Below are 21,633 nucleotides of genomic sequence, written 5' to 3'. Positions count from 1 at the left end.
GCGGCTCATCTATCAAATATTTACAGACTTTGCATTTATGACTTCATAATGATGTTTGTGTCTACTCATGTGTAAAGAATATTTTTCATGATATAATAGTCTGTATATGCATATAGCTGGCACTCTTCAGCTTACATATAGAGACTTTGTAGCCTAGGTATAGTATTATGTGTTATATCATATGTTATTATGTTATACTTGCATTAAAGCCTGGTGTGTGACAACATACAACAGGCTGTAGAAACGTGTGAGTTGTCACCAATATGCCTTGTGCATGCTCACATCAGTGCACCTGCACAGCTCTTCAAAAACCTTGCCTTTTATATACATGGAGCGATGTTTATATGGATACATTGGTTGGAAGCCAATCTGAGTCCAGTAGTGCCTTAGAGCCCCACAAGATCGTTTGAATCAGGTGAGTTTAGTTCTCTATGTGGTTAATTTTGATGTTTTTAGGTAAACTCTCCTGTCTTGCAAACCAGTGACCTGCCAACTGGGATTCACCCAGTCTGGCCAGGAAGGTAGGAATGGGGAGAAAAGGAAGAAAATCCCCGGCTGCTGCGTCACCACTGGAAAAGCCCCGCCTTCCCCTGCCTCCTGTCACTCTCAGAAGCCCCGCCCCTCCAGATCTTCCTCCCGAAGCCGGCTCTGCCGAAGGAGTCCTGTAGAGTGAGGGGGCGGAGCCTCCCGGCGCGGGGGGCGGAGCGGCAGCCGAGGAGCCGCGTCCCCTCCCTCCGGCTGTTCCGGGCACCTCCCTCCTCGGACGCAGAGCGGAGGCCGCGTCTCGCGCGCGCCTCAGTCGCCGGCTACGCCGCTCGCGTGACGACGCCCTCCCGCCCGCCTCGCGCCGCCCGACCGTTAAAGACCGTTAAAGAGACCCCCCCCCCCCACATACCCCGCGTCGCCATGGCCAACTACATCCACGTGCCGCCCGGCTCGCCTGAGGTGCCCAAACTGGACATCGTGGTCAGCGAGAGGGACCCTTCGGGCGGCGGCGGAGGGGCGGGGTACCGCCGGGGGGCCTTGGAGCTGCTCAGCCGGCTGAGGCCTGACTGGAAGCCCGACGACGTCACACTGAAGGTATGGGGGGGGGGGGGGCTGTGTGTGGAAGAACTGAGGGGGGCCCTTCCGCGGCCTACTGGGGGGGCTGAGAGAGCAGTCGTGGGGAGGGGGCGACGCCGACCAGGAGCGGGAGCAGCCATTGTGGCGAAGCGAGGGAGGAGGAGCGCCTGGCTTGTCTCTCCCTCTCAAACCCCCGTTTCCCCCCCCCCTCCCGGCTCTTTCATTATATCCATTTTTGCAACATCTATTTCATTTTGGACGCAAGTCCTGAGTGCAAAAAAGACGATGGGGAGGATTGCTGTGTGTCTGAGAAAAATAAAACTGGGATTGCCGCCTCCCCCCAGCCCTTCCCCATCTCCATTCTCATGTTATATTCATATTTACAAAATATATGTCATTTTGCACGCGCTCCTGAGTACAGAAAAACGATGGGGAGGAGGGGGGTCTGAGATAAAACTGGGATTCCCCCCCCCCGCCTTTCCCCATCTCCATTCTCGTATTCATATTTATAAAATATATTTCTTTTGCACGCATTCAGGGCACCAAAACCATGGGGAGGATGGGTGTGTGTGTGTCTTTCTCTCTGTGTGAAAATAAAACTGGGATTTCCCCTGCCGCCCTTCCCTGCCTCCATTCTCTCTGCTTTTCTCAGAAAAAAGGATGCAAATTGAGCTCCTATCCAGGCACATAGAGGGAGGGGAGGACGGGAAGGGTCCTTTCCCTTCTTTACCAGCCCCTCCCACTTTCTCTTCCTCCCTTCCCCGTATTTTAATTTTAAACTTGGGATTCTCTCCTCCACCACCACCATTTTCAAATGATAAACGTGGAAGGGAGGGGAAAATAATATCAGTGACTAATATTACGCTGTCTTTTTAAAAAAATGAAGTGGAAGCTTTGTGGCTGGAGTTGGGCTGAAGCAAACAGTACAGCCCATGTATGTACACACACACAAGCACCTTCGGGTTTTCACTGTGAGGAATGGAGCGTTTGTTTCTCCATCCCTTTTGCTTCAAGGGGCTATCGCCCCAGCAAGCCCTGTGCGTTGTTGAAGGCTTTCACAGCCAGGAATCGGCTGCTGCAGGTTTTCCTGGAGCAAGAACCACCAAACCATGGCCACGCAAAACCCACAACAACCAACTCCTGCGTAGTTTTAGCCCCAAGTGGTGTGGGAGGAGTCTGGCTATAGTGAAAAATTTTGGACAGTGATTTATATGTCTTATAGTGTTATGGAAGTGAAGCCAGAGGGTAGTAAACTGCCTTTTCTGCCTCATGGTTTGAGAGGACAGTTGTGTTGGTTTCCAGCAGAATGACTACATTGGAGTCCAGTAGCACCCAATAGAGCAAGAGGATTTTCAAGGCATAAGCTTTTGAGACTCAAAGCACTCTTTGTCAGAGACCAAGCTTTGACTTTGGGAAACTTATACTCTACATATATTGTTGGTCTCTAAAATTCGATCAAACTTGAACCTAGCCTTTCCGGCTTGTTCATTGCAACTGACTCCCCTCTTCCCATAGGAAGAATACATCTGAGCAGATGTTTGCTGCCTTCATCCCCAGGGGGCTGTGTATATGAGCTCCTGTACAGATGTGACCTATGGGGCATGAGGCTACATCCTAGTCTGACTGTCAGAAAGAGGGTGGATGTACTATCCTGTTCTTTTTACCTTTATTTCTCCATTCAGGTCGTTCCTCACTATTTGTCTACCACAAAATGGGTGTTGCCAGTTTTACATTCAAAAATACTACTGTTGTTGTTCTGATAAATGTTGTCATTCAGATAACCAAGGAACTGCAAAGTTTGGATGCTAATTAAGTAGCTATATCTTGAGTCAGATTACTAATTTGTTTGATATTTTTGTAGGTGGTTAGGGAAGAGAGGATTTATACAGAATGTAACTCATGAGTTAAATATGTTTTATAAAATGACATAGTCCATGTGTTTCTCAAAATGTTGCTCTGTTGTTAGTCAAGAGGCTGTGGTAAGTACTAAACTTTAAGCCATGGATTAGAGGTTAGTGGTAACCATAATTTCTTAATTGTAGTATTATGGTAAACCAATTAAAGGAAGTATGAAAATTAAGTAGAACATCATGGTTTAAAAGTAGAACATGCATTTCAGATCTAGGTTCAACCATGGTGAAATAATCTATATATCCACTGTGCATGTTGCAGTTTATTAAGTTTATTTGTTGGTCAGTTAAAGTAGCCTTAAGGAACTTCTAGAACTGTAGTTTTTTCACTGTAGAAGTGAAAACAAAAGTTAAAATTTATTTATTTTTTAAAAACTCCTTATTTTGGTAAAAGTTTGTTAATAAAATTAATTTTAGATTGATTTATATAAAGTGCTTTTTGAAGGGGAAATTTTAAAATTAAGGTAATTTATAGCTCAGTATGTGGAAGTGAGACGTAAATGACAGACCCTCAATCCTGTTGTCCTTCTGCAAACTAGTATACAAAGTCAATCCCTTACCCTTCTTTCAAAGGGCAAAGTTTCAAGAAGTTCAGTTTATTTATTTAAAACATTTTTATACTCCCTTTCTCCCTGATCAGATTTTTAGGGGCGGGTTAGATCTGGAAACGAAAAGATCTCTGGAAATAACTATGAGAAGGGAGGGACATGCAGTGGAAACAAAAGTGAAAGCCTTCGACAATACAAAAGTGAAAACTGTTCAGCACATATTCAGAAGTTTTGAGATCTTTCTGAGGGGATAGATTTTGCTCAGAGCTGACTGCAAGGGGGTATACCAACGTCAAGGAAGGACTCAGCAGCAACTTCAACAAGCACAGTAAATATCTCCACTATTTATGTTCTTTCTCTTTGAGACGAAAGCCTTTAGAATATCTTAATTTAGCAGCCTAAGTGATTAAAGACTCTGCCATTTTGAGTTTTTGTTTCTTTGCTAACAGACTGCAAAATCTACTAATTGGCTGCGACTTAACTGCTTAGATTGACTGCTCCCTCCACCTGCTTTCTAGTGGGATGTGGGAAGCGGCAGAGAGAAAATTAGTTCATTTTACCTTCTCCTAAACAGTCAAAAATGACAGACTTCTTTCAGTTCCAACTGCCTGTAGCCAGCCATTTTGAAGTATTAGCAAATTGCTCAGAAGAGAGTGACGGGTTACTAAAAGTTACAAACAGGATGCCTGTGGCTGCTAAGCATAGTGATGAACATCTGTTAGAGCAGCACTCCCACAACAATACCCCAACTAAAGCCACGGGAGAGCAATTGAAAGGACCCTACCATGGGTCCAATGAAATCCTTAACATCCTTCAACTAACTGCTATAACAGTAGAGTATGTTTGTAAGGAACTACGTTCAGCCAACAGTGGAATCAGACAAATTAAAGAACAAATAGCCTTCTTAGTTAAACTGCAGCTGCAGACAAAAGAGATGGATAAAGGGCGTGCCATCTCAGGTAGAGCTTCTAATAATGTTGCTGTTGAATCCACAGACTTAAAGTTTTCTCTCAATCTCTACCTCCAACATGAAACTAGCTCCCTCTCCACGCAGCTTGCTTTCACTTACACGAAATTGGTTTTTATCAGCTGAAAAAGTGTGTCTAACAATCTGCAACTACAGGGTGTGCATTCCAAGTTGGAATACAAAGCAATCAGTGTTGCGGCATCTAAGAACTCTTTTAAAAAGGAATATTAATTCCAGGGAGTTAAGACAGGTAGAAATACTGAATTCTCCTCCTCAGGCTCAGAGAGTTATCCTCTCTTTTTAACTCAGAGCATTTGCCATCAGTCTTGTTATGCTCAAGGGCCCGCCTTGCTTCTGTTTGTTTGTTTTTAACTAGGGTATTCAAGAATGACTTCTTGTTACCATTCATAACAACTAAGAAAGCAACATGTTTGGCCTTCATAGAAAAAGGCAGAGACTTCTTTAATAAGGACGTTAATGAACATAATCCTTCGTGGAAAGACTTTCCTTCAACAAACCCCCATTTAAACAGTGTAGAAACAGATAATCAAAGGATAGAAGATAATCTTAGGAACTCCTTGAAACTCCTGGTGTGTGAACAAATGGAAAGACTGGACCTTTTAAAGAAAAGTCTATTTGATAGTAAGAGCCAATATTCAACCTTCATGGAGCGGAATAATGCTGCTGAAAGTGAAAGTAACTTCAAGGAGCCTTTTATTAAGTAGTTCCTCTAACAGGAACATAAAATCTTCATCAATGAAACTCGGGGGTGTAAACCAGTTTTCTCTTAAACCTAGTGTTACTGAAAACATACTTTTATCTTGTAAAAGTTATCAAAAATGGATCACCTTTCCTCAGTCATTCAAATGGCAAAGATCGTACCCATGCAACAGCTGCCCGGAATATTTCAGAGCCTCTGCTAGAAGATGTTGATACTGACACTCATCTGACCAAAGCCCTTCAAAGTAAAATTAGTCAAGACTAATGAAAATAATCCTGGGCACAAGAATTAACTGAATTGGGAGAATGGCCTGCTGCAACTCTAGGTAGAATCTGCCATGGAGACTTACTCACAAGGTCCCAGCATCTTCAGACCAACCCACAACCAATAACTGAGCCAATCCCCATAGGGGTAATGGCTGTTTCTGAACAGGATAGGGTCTCTTGATCTGATAACCAGAGACTGACTAGACAGGACTACTTCTGAAATCAATTCCTTCAACCTTCCGGTTTCACTTATTTCTTGGAACGTTATGGGCTGGAGAAGCAGATACCTCAACAAGGATACACATGAATTTTTATCAACTTTTAATGTGCTGCTCCTCCAAGAAATGTGGTGCTTAGAGAAACCCTTCTTGGAAGGATATATAACTTATGATATTCCAGCAGTAAGTTCCAAAAGAGGAAGGGTGAAAGGGTGTGAGTGTATTATGATGGCCACAAATATTAAGTTGCAGGCAGTTGAACTAGAAGCCTTCAGACAGTATGCTATGACACTCTTGATACAACAAGCTCAGCAGACATGCCTCGTTGTAAACGTATACCTCCCCCTGCTAAAATTAAAAAATCATTGAGAAGATTTGTGAAGCGGTTTTGAGACTTATATTCATCACTTGATTAAATCTTGCCCCAACACCTATGTTATTATTGGAGGTGATTTCAACGTCAGAACTGGCAATTTCGAGAACCCACCACAAGATCACTCAACGGATAGTGAAATGAAGTTCTTTCTGTCCAAAAGGTGTTCTAAAGATTTAAAACAAAATATCACTGGCTTCAAACCCATAAAAACATGTTTCTGGCTGGTGATGGGGAAAGTCTAATTGATTATATAATAGTCTCAGACAATGGAATCAACCTGATCAGGGAATTTGAAGTCTGTTCCTTTTACGACAGTGATCGCCTCCCCGTTAAACTGATCAGTTTTTAAACAAGCTTATAACTGATAGACACATGAGTGATGTTAAATAAAAAAATAAAAGGTGTTGGACAAGCTGGAACTCTAGGCTAGAAATATTAAGAATTTTTTAAAATTCTGACTCTGAAGCCTTAAGCTGGAAAATTACAAAACAAGATGGTATTAATATTTGCCTTGAGGGCTACGAACAATTAACAAAAGATCTGATGGATTAGGAATAGGCCCCAAATAAACTTTCAAACAGCACTCTAAAAAGCGGTTTGGCTGAGAATGCCTGGAGGCCAAAAAAGCGTATCATGAAGCCTATCTAAGCTTCAGACTCCATAATAACGAGAATGACTTGCAAAAATGGACGATTCTCAAAAACAGATATGAAATAATTATAAAAAAGAAAAGTCTCTGTGAAAGCGTAGTGCCAATTAAAGGAAGCAATAGATAATAAGATCTTATTTTGGAAGTTAACGTCCATAACATGCCCTAGTCTAGCTGACAAACTAATAGGTACATTCACCCTGTAATCTGGGAAAACTATTTTACCCAAATCTACACCTCTGAAAACCTCCTTGAAATCCAAACGGTGACATCAAAAACCTGCCTAAGTATCCCTCGCTGACCCCGGATGAAATAGGAAAACTTATTGGTTCTCTAAAAAGTGGAAAGGCCCCTGATATTGACATGATACATGCTGACCTTCTTAAAAAAGAATACGGAATAGTGGTCACCTGTTCTGGTGGCCCTTTTTACAGCAATCAATAGATCAGGTAGAATACCAAATGACTGGGGCACATCTATAATAGTGTCGATTTACAAAAAAGGAAATAATTATCCATCGAACTATCGGCCAATCAGGCTTTAGCAAGACTGGAAGTTAGAAGACTGGCTGGAAAGCCAGGAAGGTCTTGCAAAGGAACAAACAGGTTTCAGAAAGGAATGCACCTGTGCCGACCATTGCTTCATTTTGGATCACCCCATTGCCAAATATTCTGCTGTGTCAAGTACTTTGCTGGATATAGCTTTTATTGATTTTAAATGTCCTCTGATTCAGTTTCAGGACAAAGGTTGTGGGCCAAATTAGCTGAACATTGATAGAAAATTATTTTTTCTAATGAGAACACTATATAATAATACAGTTGCAAAAGTTAGGTGCAGCCCTCAGGGTTCTATGACCGAGCCAATTAAACATAACAAAGGGGTAAAACAAGGTTGCATTCTGGCCCCCTTACTATTCAACTATTACATCAGTGATTTAGTAGAAGCCATGAATAAGTTGACACACCATCCACCTAAGTTGGCTGACCAACATCTATCACTTCTGCTATATGCAGATGATACAGCAATCTTATCTAGAACCCCAGTTGGACTGAGAAGAGCTAGCTCCCCACTTTTTTACAAGACTTTGGCTTCGCCTGGCGAATCATCTATCCAGCGTTAATTTTGAAAGCGAAAAAGACTACAAAATAGCGGCATTTCGCCTCTAAAAGCAACAATATCCACACTTGGTTTATGAATTCTAAGCAGGTAGAACTAGTTAAAATGTAAAAATAAAGGCCATAAGAAAGATCATGTGATGCATGTCGCAGCTAACAAAGCAGCTTACAGCATTCTCGTCTCTTCCATTTTATTCCCAGAATAATCTTGTATGGTATGCTAGGCTGAAAATGTGACTGGCCCAAAGTCACCCAGCAAGCTTCCACAGCAGAGTTGAAATTGGAGCTTGAGTCTGCAAGAACCTAGACGAACACTCTAACCACTATACCATGGTGCATTATCAATTTTCAGCCCTATGAATTTTAGAATGTCTTTGCTGAAGATTCACATTGGCTCCAGTGTGAGAATAATCTTTCTGCCTCTGATAACCCCTTTCTCCCCTCTATCTGTATATATATATATACTCATACATCTATATATACATACATACAATATTAATATCCTTTCCTATCCACTGAAATGTCCAAGGGAGCTCCCAGCATGGTTAGTAAAGCCATTAACATTTATTAAGAGAATAAAAAGCTACCATACGAAACATAGCATCATTCATAGCCTAAAAACAAACCAGGAGATTAAACAAAACCAAGCACTGAAAAGTAGTCTGGATGTCCCCCTTCTACTACCCTGCAAATATAGTTAAAAATGCCTAAAATTTTGATCACCTGATGGCTGAAGATTGGCATATGAGAATTCTGAATTTGAGGCACCAACAATGAAGGGCCTTCAGAAGGTGGGTCACCTCAGGCAGTTTAAACTGTCCCTTGGCCATTCTACCTATCTTCCTAATCTTGTTCATATTTGCATGAAGTTTTGACAGGAATGTTAAGTTCCGGTCACTGTGTTCTCATTAATTATAACCTTTGGTATTTATTCCCCTCTTGAGCTAATCTCATCTCTCTCTAATGTTGATTTTTTTTCTTGAGATCCATGAAGGAGTTCTCCTAAAATTTATTGTTTTGCTCCTTATGCCATTATGTGGTTTGGCATGTGGAAACTTGTAAAGGGGTCTTGACAAGAGTTGTAAGAAGATTCAGAATTCTACTTGTTGGTTATAATCCATTGCAGTCCTCCATGACAAATAATTGAGCAGGGTCTGTTCCTATAAAGAGTTCAATGTTTTCAATGTTATGAAGTTTAACTTAATAACCAAATATGCTGGTAGTCCTACCTGTTGGTACTGTATGCCTGTTGTGTCTGAATTAAATATTTTCTTTTGTTTACTATATGATTTCTTTTCTGCCTTAATTTTTATTCTTTCCTATCTCCCAGATGGCAAAAATTAACAAGCATTTTGAACTGTGCAGAGGTACTGAGGGCTACAGAAGATGTTTTAAAATCAAAATGATACATTCCTATAACACTGCAGCTGTGTCAGCTGAAGTTTCCAAACATTGTTCAAAGGCAACTTGCTGGAGTAATTTAATCTGGCTGGGATCACAGCCTGGGGTCATAATCGTCAAACTGTCTCTTGGGCAGTTGATGTTATCAGCAACGTGGAAATTTGAAGAGCTGATCTCGTGGCAGGAAGCACAGTTCACTGTATGGTAAAAGTTACATTGCTGGATTTTAGCTTGACACATACTCTACATGGAGTTATAATTTCCTAAAATACATCAATCAACAATATTTGAAACAAGTTTACATACCAGGTTCTCTCATTTCTATTCTGCTCTACCCTTACACAAAATAGTTTAATGAACAATGCTAACATTTCTTCTCAAGGTCTTGTTCAATGCCAGGCAGCTCAATCGAGGGTGTGTGTGTGTGTGGTTCCTCAAATCTCCCTCTGGATCTGGCACAACCCTGTGCTGGCATGGGTGTTCCCCTTGCCAGTGCAAGGGGAATTTTTTTTGGGGGGGGGGTACTTACTCGAGCAGGCGCTGTGTAACTGTGGTGCATGACTTGAAAGCCACCATTCCTACCTAGACTGCGCCAGTGGACCAGGATGTGGAAGCAACCTTAGTTGACTTCCACTACCTGCCCAGCCCCTGTGCGCCAGTGGGGCTGATTTGGAGATACACCATGTTTTCTGTGGCATGTTTCTGCTGTCCTCTATGGCTGATTCTTGAAGGCTTTTTACTTGGGGGGGGGGGGGGGTTGGCTTCCTGTGTCATGAGAAAGCTCTTTGAAGAGGGAGGAGCGGCACCGTCCTCACCCACCAGCCCACTCTGAATTGGGTCATAAAGATCTCTTTTGCCTCACCCTCATCAAGGGGAGATTGGAGAAGCAGACTCTTTCCTAATATGTTCCTTTTCTTTTACTGTCAAGTCACAGCTGATTTATGGCAACCCTGTAGGGTTTTCAAGGCAAGAGACATTCAGAGGGGGTTTGCAATTGGTCTGCCATACAAATACTAGCCAGGGCCTACCCTGTTTGGCTTCTGAGATCTGATGAGATCAAACTAGCCTGAAGCTTTCCAGGTCAGGACATGTGATCCAATAGTGATGGCATAATCCAGGTCTGAGTGTTTATGACTCGTAAACCAAACAGGTCTGGTTGAGCAATGCAACCTTTGGCTTTACAAAAGATGTCAAAGAAAATACTTCGCATGTGTCATCTGGTTTATTACATAAGTTGCTCCATGCTTCCCACCGCTCATGTACAGTTAAGCTTAGGTAAACATACGTGACCAGAAGAGTATAATCTAGACTTCAAAATCGTTGTTACGTAATGTATATCATGTTACGAATATAAATAACTATTCTTTTAACAACTCTGACAAATATGATGTATTCTTTATCTCTTCTCACATCTTGCAAGAATCATGTCTTGCCTAAAAATTTCAGTCATAAAACCAGCTTGTACTAACAAGGAGATTGCAGGCGAGAAGACTAAATGAAAACAAATCAGCCCTCATGCAAACTCATTCACACATGCAAGTCCATCTGTCTGCTGAGATAAGCATTTAGCTTAAGGAAAGACCTTAAATCTGAAGGTATACCATATTACACTAATTTTAAACCTGAGGCAAGTTTTACAGCAGTTGATCTTGGGAAATCAGTAATTCAATAACTTTACTGGAAAATGGAATGTTGAGCTTGCTGTGAAGGATTTTTTCTATTGAAGGAGCAGAAGACACTCTAACTATTGGGCATTCTTCGACCTATATTCCCTAGAGGCAGGAAGCAGATCATCCTGTCACCTTTGAGATGGGAGTGCCCACTGTCTTGTCAGAGACTTCTGTAGCTAATGTCACACATCATGCATTGTGCCCTAATCCAGAATAAACTAGCTCTGTGGACACATTTCTAACAAATAGAGCAGATTGCACATGTAACATCACAGAAAGTAGAGAATCACAATTTGAAACTAAGATAGTTATAAATTGGAACAATACATGAGAAACCTGGACTGACGATGATCTCCTCCTGCAATAGGCCCTTATTCTTTGAAGAAGTGACCCCTGCCCTTCCAAAAACCCCAAAGGGTGTGTCTAAAGTGTCCTTCTCTTTAAGTGAAAGGAACCTTCATGGTAAGACCAGTATTCCATTTCATTTTAACAGAGGAGAACACTCTGATTGCAATATTATGAAGCTGTACTCACAAGATTAAGGAGGGAAGATGAGCACCAGACAGTCAGAAAGGTAGAGGAAGCAGACCTCTTGCTGTAGAAGCCATCAGCTGAGGCAACTGAATCAATTTTACAGTGTCTTGATGAACATGGAAGTTGATGCCCACATAGCAGCATTACAGGTCTCTAGCTGACATTTTCAGTAAATAAAGAACCAGAAAAGAAGAAACAGCCTAAATGCTCAGTGAGCAAATGTGAATTGCTGTCACTGGGAGAGATAGAGAAACCCCCTCTACATGATGAGTTTGCCACATTTGGAAATCAAAATACAATTGTAAGAAATATTTAGCAGGGCAATGTTTTGACAATTTCAGCATTTTGTGGTAGACCGAACCTCAAACCTAGAATAGTCAAAGAAGCATTACAGTCAGTAAGGTTTTCTCAGTCTTCTATTGGTACTTCTTTAAAAGCACTGGTATGGATGAACTTGTCGAATAACCAAGATATTTCTAGTGATGACTGCTTAATACGGGGTTCATAAAACCATGAGAAATTTCGAAACTACATTGAAAGTATTGAACATTCATTCCCATTAAAGAGCACCAGTAATTCATGTAACTGAAACATTGAAGACCTTGTAAGAAAGCTTTTTGCAGGGAAAACTTTCTCAGGAAGATTTCAGGTTTGCAAAGTTTGCAGCAAGGCTGTGCTGTACATTTCTGGTAGACTTTGCTGCTAGAATGGCCAAGGCTATGCTTTACTTTTAAAAAAGCTAATTACACTGGAAGCACTATGCAGTACTTTGTAGCACAATATGGACCTGGTCAACATGGTATGACCATTAAAAGCACAACTCTACAGGCTCTGGCATATTCTAAGTATTACTGCTTCCCTCTATAGAATGTTATTTATGGGAAACATTTTTATGTCGCCTTTCCACCTGACCAGGCTTTCCTGAGGTGGTGAATATGCAAACATCAAAACAGGTAAATCATTAAAAATTATAAAAAACAAAACAAAAATACATGAATATACACCGCCAGAGCTAGGGAAAAGGCCAAAAACCATTACTGGGGGTGTCTTCTTCACCTGCTGGTGTAAGACTCCAATAGAGGGAGTCCCAAATTTACCTGTTTGAGAACCATGCAGTTCTTGAACAGGTGCATGGATGCAGCAATCTGTTTTGCTGTTTCTTTATTGAGAGGGAAACCTCATTGGGGAAACACGTACATTCAAAGAGGGAAACACGTACATGCAAAGGACTGCAGGTCTGTGAGCAAACTGAACGACCTTTTCTGGTGTGAGCTCATGTAGCAGCCTTAATCCGCACAGGAAAGCCTGTTACTGTTCTTACCACCGCAAGGTTTAGGTATGTTCTGTCAGTAAGGTTTTTGGTGATGCCTCTCAGGTGATGTAGAATAACCTTCCAGAGGAAATTAGAAGACAGACATCTCTTTTGTTGGGGTTTCAGAGTGGCTGTAAGACAGCTCTTTTGAAAGGTCTGACTCTTCAAGGTAATTGCCTTTTGAGTACACTGGGCTTGAAAGGATTTTTCCCCCCTTAGGGCTGTTTTGACAGTGTTAAGAATTATGTTTTATACCATTTTTATAAGTGCCACCTGTCTTGAGTTCCAGTTATTGGGAGAAAGGTAGGTTGATAAAGGTTTTGAACAGATGAATGTGCACACAGAAACATGAGAATCTGATAACCTGAGAAGTGAATCTTTTGTCTGATGAAGAGAGAGTAATAGGAAAGTTTTATATACTCTGATAATTTTTAAATGAACTGTATCATTTGTTCAAATATACATAAACAGCAAGACTGCTGGAAAAAGCATTACCCTAGACCTAATATTTTGAACAGATTTATTTGCTTCAAGTTGTCTTAAGGTATTTCATTTACTCTTTAAGACCAAGATGGCAAACCTTGAAGAGGGTTCAGGATAATGTTATTTCTAGAACTGAAAGCTAGTTTGTTGCCATCTGCACATGCTATTTAAAGTTATCTTGATTTGATGTGGGAAGTTTAAGTGCAAACAAATGTATCTAGTAAATATTGTTGGAAAATGTATTGTCAAAGGCTTTCATGGCCAGAATCAGCTGACTGTTGTGTGTTTCCTGTGCTGTGTGGCCATGGTCAACTAGTTTTAGCTCCTAATTTATGGCTGGGATCTTCAGAGACATGTCATGGTAGGATTTGCCATGGAGAGAAACCCATCTTACTGTGACATGCCTCTGTAGATGTCAGCTGCAGATCCAGGTGAAACACTAGGAGCTAAAACTACCAGACGGTGGCTACACAGCCTGGAAACCACACAACTGCCATTACTGAAAAACTGAGGTCTCCAGTAAAGCTGTTGAGAAAATGACAAATGAGATTGTTCCATGAATTGACTTCAGTCTGAAATTGACCTCTGGTTTTTTGGACACTGATACTGCATATAGAATGTGCCTGATACTACAAGCAGAAGTTTGGTGATTTTGTTCAGGGTATATTACCACCTTCTCCCTTCCCCCAACATCTGCGTCCAAGACCTTTTCTCTTATGACAGCTTTCAGCTTTCTCCTGTATATGAAGTGGCAAGAGAAGGCTCTGGGACTTGTTATACATAAAAGCACCATAGCAACCTCTGCTGTCCAAAACATGTAATTACAGAGACATTGGTTCTGTCTGTTTAAGATTGCTAAAAGTTGTTTGCCCTTATTCCAGAAAACACGCCTATGTCTACAACGCATTAGAAGTGGTTTCCTTTATTCTATTCTGAGCCTTCTAAATTCACAGCCCGCTTGGTTTTGTGTTCCCCCCCCCCCCTCCTCTGGTACCAGAGAATGAAAGAGCTGTTGTGTTATAGTGGGCTTGAAGCAAAGGTTTGGTCAGACACCAGGCCATCTGGATGTTCTTGGGCTTGTTAGCCTTGCCTTGCCAAAATACTACCGCATTGGGTGGTGGCTGTGTTAATAGAATGTACATTTGTGTTGTAGAGCCATTATTGTACATAATACTTCACAAAGGACAAATCTAAGTCCTGGGGAACTTATAATCTAAATAAGAGATGAAGTAATAAACCGACAGAGACGAGGAATTGCAGAGGTGATTTTAATGAGAAGTTGTACATTTATCTTATGCATTTGTCTTTGCACAGGCACAGCAGCAACCGGGGATATTTAAAAAGAATCGTGCATAGTGTGATTCTCGAATATCCCAGGTTCTGCCATTTAACCTGGGACAGGGCTGATTTAGGGGCGGGAGCAGTGCGAAGTTCTCTCCCCAAATGGTTTTGATCCTGGCCCTGACCTGGGTTAAATGGCCCGGGTGGAAAGGGCCTTAGTATCAAGCTGCCTGATAGATTTGAGTACAGACCATGAGGGAAAACCACTTCTAACTCTTTTTGTCAAATTTAGTAAAGAATGAATTCTGTAATTATGGACATCTTCCAATTATGGTTGTTCCGGAAGCAGTAAGACAAGTTGAGTAAACAGTGGGCTAAGGCAAAGATCAAACCAAAATCTTTTCTATCGCAGTGCAATGTTATCTGTGAATTAATTTAATATTTATTATGTCCAACAGAAATCCTGCTGCATGCTTGATAGAGCGAGGTGAGAACACAAAGCTGTGTCAGATTTCGTCCTGAAAGAAATTAACCAGTGCTACTTTTGCTGTCCTGTGGGCCTTTTAAAATATTTAATGGCTAGCATCCAGAGAGATCAGTAATATTTTTTTAGCAAGCTGAACTGGCAAACTGTTGACTGGCCCATTCACTTCCAAATTTTAACTGGCAATAAACTTAGTTAACTTTGATTTTTAGATTTTGTTTCTGTCTTTTATGCTTCAGTAAGTTCTTCAGATAGTATCTTGCTCTTCCACTGTTCTAAGCAAGATGGGTTTCCAGTGGAAGAAAGTCTACTGCAATATACTTTTTATTAAGCTTGGATACAGATGTTGATGGCATATAACAATCCTTTGATATAGAATAGGGAAGTCAGTACATTGTAATGGAGGTGGGGTTATACTGTTTGGATAAGAATCAGTAGTGATTTGAACTTAAGGTGCAACAAAGCATTATAGTATAAATGAGTAGTGCATCATCAAATGTATGCTCAAACCAGTATTTGCCAAATCTACTTAAGAACACTTTAATTTTCTTGGACAAACTCAAAATAGATTACAATTTTATATAAAATAGAATAAAAACAAAAGTATCATTACTCTTCCAACAAGAACAGTACAACAATATTGAATTAATAGAAACTACAGAACTAACAGTCACAGCTAGCTCCAGAGAAATGTATTTCTAAACCACTTGGCCATTTATAGTCTCAGAAAAATCAGCAATATGAGGACTGCCGTAGTCTCAGGAAGACTGATGTTGCAGGTTGGGGTCACAACAAAAAATATTAATTGTGTTGACTAGACACAGTTTGAATCAGGCAGCATAACATGATCTTTACCAGACTGTTTGGCTGAGCTGTATGTGGCCAGCCCATAACAACAGCTGGGTTGCCATGTTTTCTGTATCCATTTAAGTTTCTGAATTGTCTTCAAGGACAGCCTCATGTAATTATGTGTTAATTTAGTCTAGCCTCAGGGATGGATTGATATGGCCATGTCAGCTGAATGCAAACAAGGAACTAGGTTACATGCTAAATGCAAATAACCATCTTTGGTGGTTACATCCACTTTTCCAGCAACTATGTTAGATCCAAGCTTGCTTGCATTATAAAAACAAATACAGGTGGAATAACCCATCAAGTGTGGTACAACAGCCTCAAACCTCCACTCAGTGTCCTCTTGTATGATTATACCCAGCCCGATAACTGCAGACAGTCCTTTCCTAAGGATTTCAAATATTTAAAGTGAAAACAATTCTGTATTAAACAAATTCTATATTCTGTACATCCATAGAAATTATCAGAATCTATTTCTTTATATTGTTTTACATAAAAAGAGTCATTCCACAAATTTTGAGAAAAAGCCTGTCTATTTCCCAGATAGAATTTTTTTTTCAGTGTTTCCCCAAACTTCCAAATTTTTCCATTGAACATTTTAAGTATGAACAACCTTGTCTTGGAGCATTTCACTCACTCTAAAAACATTATTTTCTAGGTGGATTTATCAGTTTTTCTCCCAAATTTCCAGAGTTTTTAGTTGGATTTTTTAAAGTACATGAGAGGGAAAGGCCTGTTTCTTTCTAGACCGTCATAACTCTATCCTTGCCTCCTCCTTTCCTGACATTCTTGCTTTCCTTTAAAAGGAGAGAGTATGCCAGAATCGTCTGGAAAATGCATGCTTTTTGGCCCCTTCAAAAAAGTTTCACAAAGATCCTTTTGCTAAGATCAGTATAATTCCCCTCTGCAAGGACCCTTTTTAAAATGTTCAATGTTTTCCAGCAGCTTTACCTCAGACAGAAACCAGGTTGCTGGGTTTGTAACGTTTTGAGTTTTTTCTCCCAGATCATAGTTCAGTTGGTGTGAGTGAACTGTAAGATACCTAATGTAAGAAGGTTGATTTGGTGCGAAGTTGCAGATTTTGGTTAAACCATCAGTTTTGCCCTTAGTTTAAGAACAGTTGTTGAATGGTAGCCCACATTGCTTAACTTGCCAGTTCTAAAAAATCATCCTTTCAGTTGTGACAAGTTTTGAAATTGTATGCACCAAAAGATGTGTGAGTGAAAATAATAATTACTTACAGCAGCATGATACAAATGAATGACAGTGTTGGGGGTGGATGTAGAAAGTCTAATTTATTGGATCTCTGGGATCTAATTTCCTTGTGCGCACAATTTTATATTAGTACTAATGAGGTCAAAGTGGCTGTAGGAACAATTGAAGTAATAAAGTCTAAACACCAACGGCACTCTTGTTATTAGTAATATACAGCCAAATAAGCCTCAAAATCGGATAACATAGCAGGGTCAATTCTCTTCAACAGCCTCCTCTGCTCTGATCTAGTCCTCAAAGAAAGCACCCACAGAGCAGAGAAGCCTGTTGTAGAGAATTGGTTCTGCTACATTAAATGATTTTGAGGCTTATTTGGCTGTATATTACTAATAACAAGAGTTCCGTTAGTGTTTAGATTATGTTTATTTCATTTTGAAGGAAAGTGGGAACATTACCTGTAGGTATGTTCCAGAAGTGTAATTGTAACCTGAGTGGGGAATTGTAAGTAACCTATTATTTTGAGCCACTGCAAGATTCTCTATAGTTTACTGTTTTTACAATAATTCATTCTTGATGTTTATTGTCTCACACAGATATTCAGGCCAGTGTGAAGGTATTCAGGAAATCATTCTACACTGGGGAACGATAGCCCATTTAAAATGCTAACTGTTCATAACCTTGTGAGCCATGACTCTGAGCATGGCTCCTTTAAGCATCCTTCAGGCATCCTTTAAGCATTAAATTAAGCCTTCACTGGCATTCCTGTTGTGACTTTGTCTTTGATATTGTACATTTCGTTTCAGTTCTTGTTGGAGAGTTCATATCCAGTTTGCTTGTCAACTATTGGAGACATACTTTGGTGAAAACGTTGTGCTTATATAAGACTGCTTGTATGATTGTGTGAATAACAGTACTAGTGTACTTAAAGCAATATTGATGCAGCTTCCTTTCTGTATGGCTGAACCACAGGCCTGGCAGAACATCTCAGTCTTGCAGGCCGTGCACTACAGAGAGAAACACATCTTACTGTGACGTGCCTCTGAAGATGCCAGCCCCAGATACAGGTGACATGTTAGGAGTTAAAACCTCCAGAACATAGTCACACTGCCCAGAAAACCTACAACAGCCATGTAGACTAAAGTCTAGAATTTCTTGTGAAATAGTTTTTACTTGTTGTGGAAAAGGAACAACAAGCCATGATGAAACTATACATCTTTTGTTGAATGCAGTGAGTGGCAAATCATGGGCTTTTGTAACAGTAACTTTACCTCTTGCAGTCAGTCAGTAGAATACCATTCAGCACTATACTCTGTCTCACCAGAAGTAAAAACCGAAATAGTAGCTTCATTCGCCACATGCTGGACTGTCTTTGTTTTGGAATGCTCCTATTGGGTCCTAGTGCCTTCCTAATATAAACTAGGTAGACACTAGGACCCAAATGGACCATTCCAAAACAGAGAAGGTCCATCATGTGGTGAATGAAGTTACAATTTTGTTTTTTTTTTCTTTTTGTGAGACAGTATAGTTTTCTCATAAGCTTACAGAGGTTGCAGGCATGGATCTGGGAGACCCGGGTTTTGAACCCTATCTGTCATGGAAGCTTCTTTGGTGATCTTGGGCCACTATCACTCTAGCGCTATCTTACCTCGCAGGATTGGTGTGAGAATAAGTTGAGGGAGAGAATGACATAAGCCGTTTTTGGTCCCCAGTGGGGAGCAAGTTGAGGTATAAATCAAATAAATGTATTATAAGCAGTTTTTTGGAAAGGGTCTTAGTAAAAATTAGTGACTGTGACTTAATCTGGTATATTCTTCTAAAACAGTGACTGCTGTGACTGATATTTTCAATCTCTGCTTGCATTGCAAAGGGCGATTAGTTAAGTGTCTATTGTCTAGCCCAGGGGTCACCAAACTTTTCAATACGATGGCCACAGCATATATTTTAGAAATATTCATGGGCTGAAAAAAAATCAGTTTTATAAAATAAATGAATAAATAAAATTTAAATGAATGAATAAGTTTTACTTGGTTTTTTTTTTTAATCAGCGTGATACGATTCAGAACAACGGGAATGTGACAGTTACAAAGAAACAATGCTGTGCTTAGATTCAGAAGTGATGTATAATGTTATATAGTGAGTAAATTTTGGCACCCGGTTTCCACTTTCCCATTTTCCTTCCATAACTAAAGGAGATATCTGAGCAGTGAAAAGATGAGAATTAAAATTGTAACAAAAATTGACATAATAAATTGTTACAGGCAATAAACCCTTAACTTTAAAACATGAGAAAAAATTATGTACAATAACTAAAGCTAAGTGGACAATAATTTATGTAACAAAAGAAAATGGTTAAGATTTGTGCAAAGATGATAGTTGTTCACAGAGATGATCCAGGAAGCAGGGCTTGAGATGAGCCACTTATATAGCGTGGAGGCAAGCAACACACGGCACAGCGTCTCTGCCCCATTTGTTGTGGAAATCAGGTCATGATTTTTGTATACATGTGCTAAAATGGTGCTACTTCCTCACTGATCATTTTACAATGTTGCTGAAAAGTCAGCATACGGAAACCTGATTTGTTTTATCACGGGGGTGAGGTTACCACTGACTAATCACGGTTTGAGGTTCTTGAAGCATATGGCTCATGTGACTGAAAATGAGGGTTTGCCAGGGTGACACCACTCTGGTCATATGGAAAGGAGTGTGATGGACAGAACTGCATTTGTTAGTTGTCCAACCATGTGGTTGGGGAAAAAATATTTCAAGATGCTGTGTGCTGGATAAAATCTTGTAGTAACCCAGGGGCCGTAGTTTGGAAACCCCCTGTTCTAGCCTAACAAGTTGTGGTTTAGAGTGGGAATCATTTCAGCAATTCAATATGTTTTGCTGGTTTCCTGCCGCCTCTGCATTCACGTCTAAGTAGCTCTGTTTTGATCTTTGCCTGTAATTGTCTGTATTTATAGCTTGTGTGTTTCCTTTGTCAGATAAAGGCAGGCTGTTGGGTTTGCTCTCGTCTCCCCCCCATTCCGGACTGTTTGTTCTGTTCTGTTTACTACATAATGTGCTCTGGTGGAAATAGTTATTTCTGATGGTATTAGCTGTTTTGATGTTGTGGGCTTCCTACAAGCAGCTGGTTGACCACTGTGTGAACAGACTGCTGGACTTGTGTCCTTGGTAATTGATAGTGCTGATAGGATGTCCAAATGTTGATGCTGCTAATAATATGCAATCACTGTGTCTTGGAGCACATTCTCACACAATTAAGTTACAAAAAAGCCCTGCTTACTTCACAGGGCTTTGAAGATTTCTGATATCTCCAGTAGATGAGGAATTGTTTGTGAAACTGCTGCTAAATATTCCAGACTGTCTGAAATGTGTAAAAACCCTAACATCTGAATTCCTCTTGCTTTACAGTTGTTCACAGATGGAATTACCAATAAGCTTATTGGCTGTTATGTGGGCGAGGAAATGGATGATGTGGTCCTCGTTAGAATTTATGGAAATAAGACGGAGCTGTTAGTTGATCGAGAGGAGGAAGTAAAGAGCTTCCGGGTGCTGCAGGCCCATGGCTGTGCTCCGCAACTCTACTGTACTTTCACTAATGGTCTGTGCTATGAATTCATGCCAGGAGAAGCACTGGATCCAGAACATGTTTGCAACTCGGAGATATTCCGGTAAGCATCTTGGCATTTCAGAGTTTAATGTTCATGTTGTGTTTTCTTTTCCTCCAAGGAGTTTGGACTGGAGTCCAGTCCATATTACCTGACACCTTGCAAATTCTAAAGTGCATCTTGGGAAACAATACCCCACATTCTTGGACAGCATAATTTTACATGGACAAATAAACAGGTGGGGTTGGGAGAAGTATGAGCCCTTTGTGTCCTTCGACTAGAGCACTGGTCAGCCATTAATACTCTCCCATTTGGCCAGTGTCAGTTCTCCCTCTGATGCAGGAGGACATCTTGCTTGGGTAATTTCCACCCTTTCCCTCAGGAATAAAGGAACAGATTCTTTCTATTTTCTGTCTCATGTAGTGGGAGACACTTTTCCTTAGTTCGTTTCCTTCCTCAAACAGTGAGAGCAGGATTAGGCGTAGACTCTGAGTTCTAGACAAATTTTCCTTTATTTTCTCTAAAAATCTGTGCTTTGCTCCTTACTGTCTATTTCTCCTCCACCCTTTTCTTTTGCTTCTCCTATCTCCGGTACTCAGGCAGAGTTAAGGAGTTTAGGAGAGGTAGGAGGGAGAAACGGGCCTATGATCAGCCTTTACGATGGATTTTCAATTTTTTGCCAAAAAAATTACTATGCTGGGAAACAACTACAGAGACGGAGTTGGAGGCTCCTTTAACAGCCATACCAGATTACCTCCATTATTGACGAGGCTTCCTGGGAACCAATGCTGTGGTCTACCAAGAGGCAAAGAGTACCGTGCATGCAAAACGCTCAAAGAAAAGCCTTGCCTGGGAACCAGTTCTGTGGTCTACCCTGAGGCTTGAAGCAGCCTGAAATACCTCATAGGGTGGTTATGAGAATAAAAGAGAGGAATGCAGAAGAAAGCACAGCACTCTGAGC

The 21,633-nt window shown here is 40.7% G+C and overlaps 1 protein-coding gene across 2 annotated transcripts in view; it reads left to right on the top strand.

Moving 5' to 3' along the window:
* The first annotated feature begins 751 nt into the window (after positions 1-751).
* Positions 752-21,633, top strand: part of ETNK1 (ethanolamine kinase 1) — a 40,716-nt gene continuing 19,834 nt past the window's right edge. For both annotated transcript variants that reach the window (XR_007244765.1, XM_048499534.1), the window contains exons 1-2: positions 752-1,080; positions 20,476-20,735. Coding sequence is in view for 1 of the 2 variants with exons in the window: in XM_048499534.1 (XP_048355491.1) it covers positions 907-1,080; positions 20,476-20,735 (434 nt within the window). In the remaining variant the exon portion in view is untranslated. The remainder of the gene's footprint in view (positions 1,081-20,475; positions 20,736-21,633) is intronic.

The sequence above is a fragment of the Sphaerodactylus townsendi genome, linkage group LG06 (genome assembly GCF_021028975.2).
Source record: "Sphaerodactylus townsendi isolate TG3544 linkage group LG06, MPM_Stown_v2.3, whole genome shotgun sequence".
NCBI classification, from domain to species: domain Eukaryota; kingdom Metazoa; phylum Chordata; class Lepidosauria; order Squamata; family Sphaerodactylidae; genus Sphaerodactylus; species Sphaerodactylus townsendi.
This window is presented reverse-complemented; position numbering and strand designations above follow the sequence as displayed.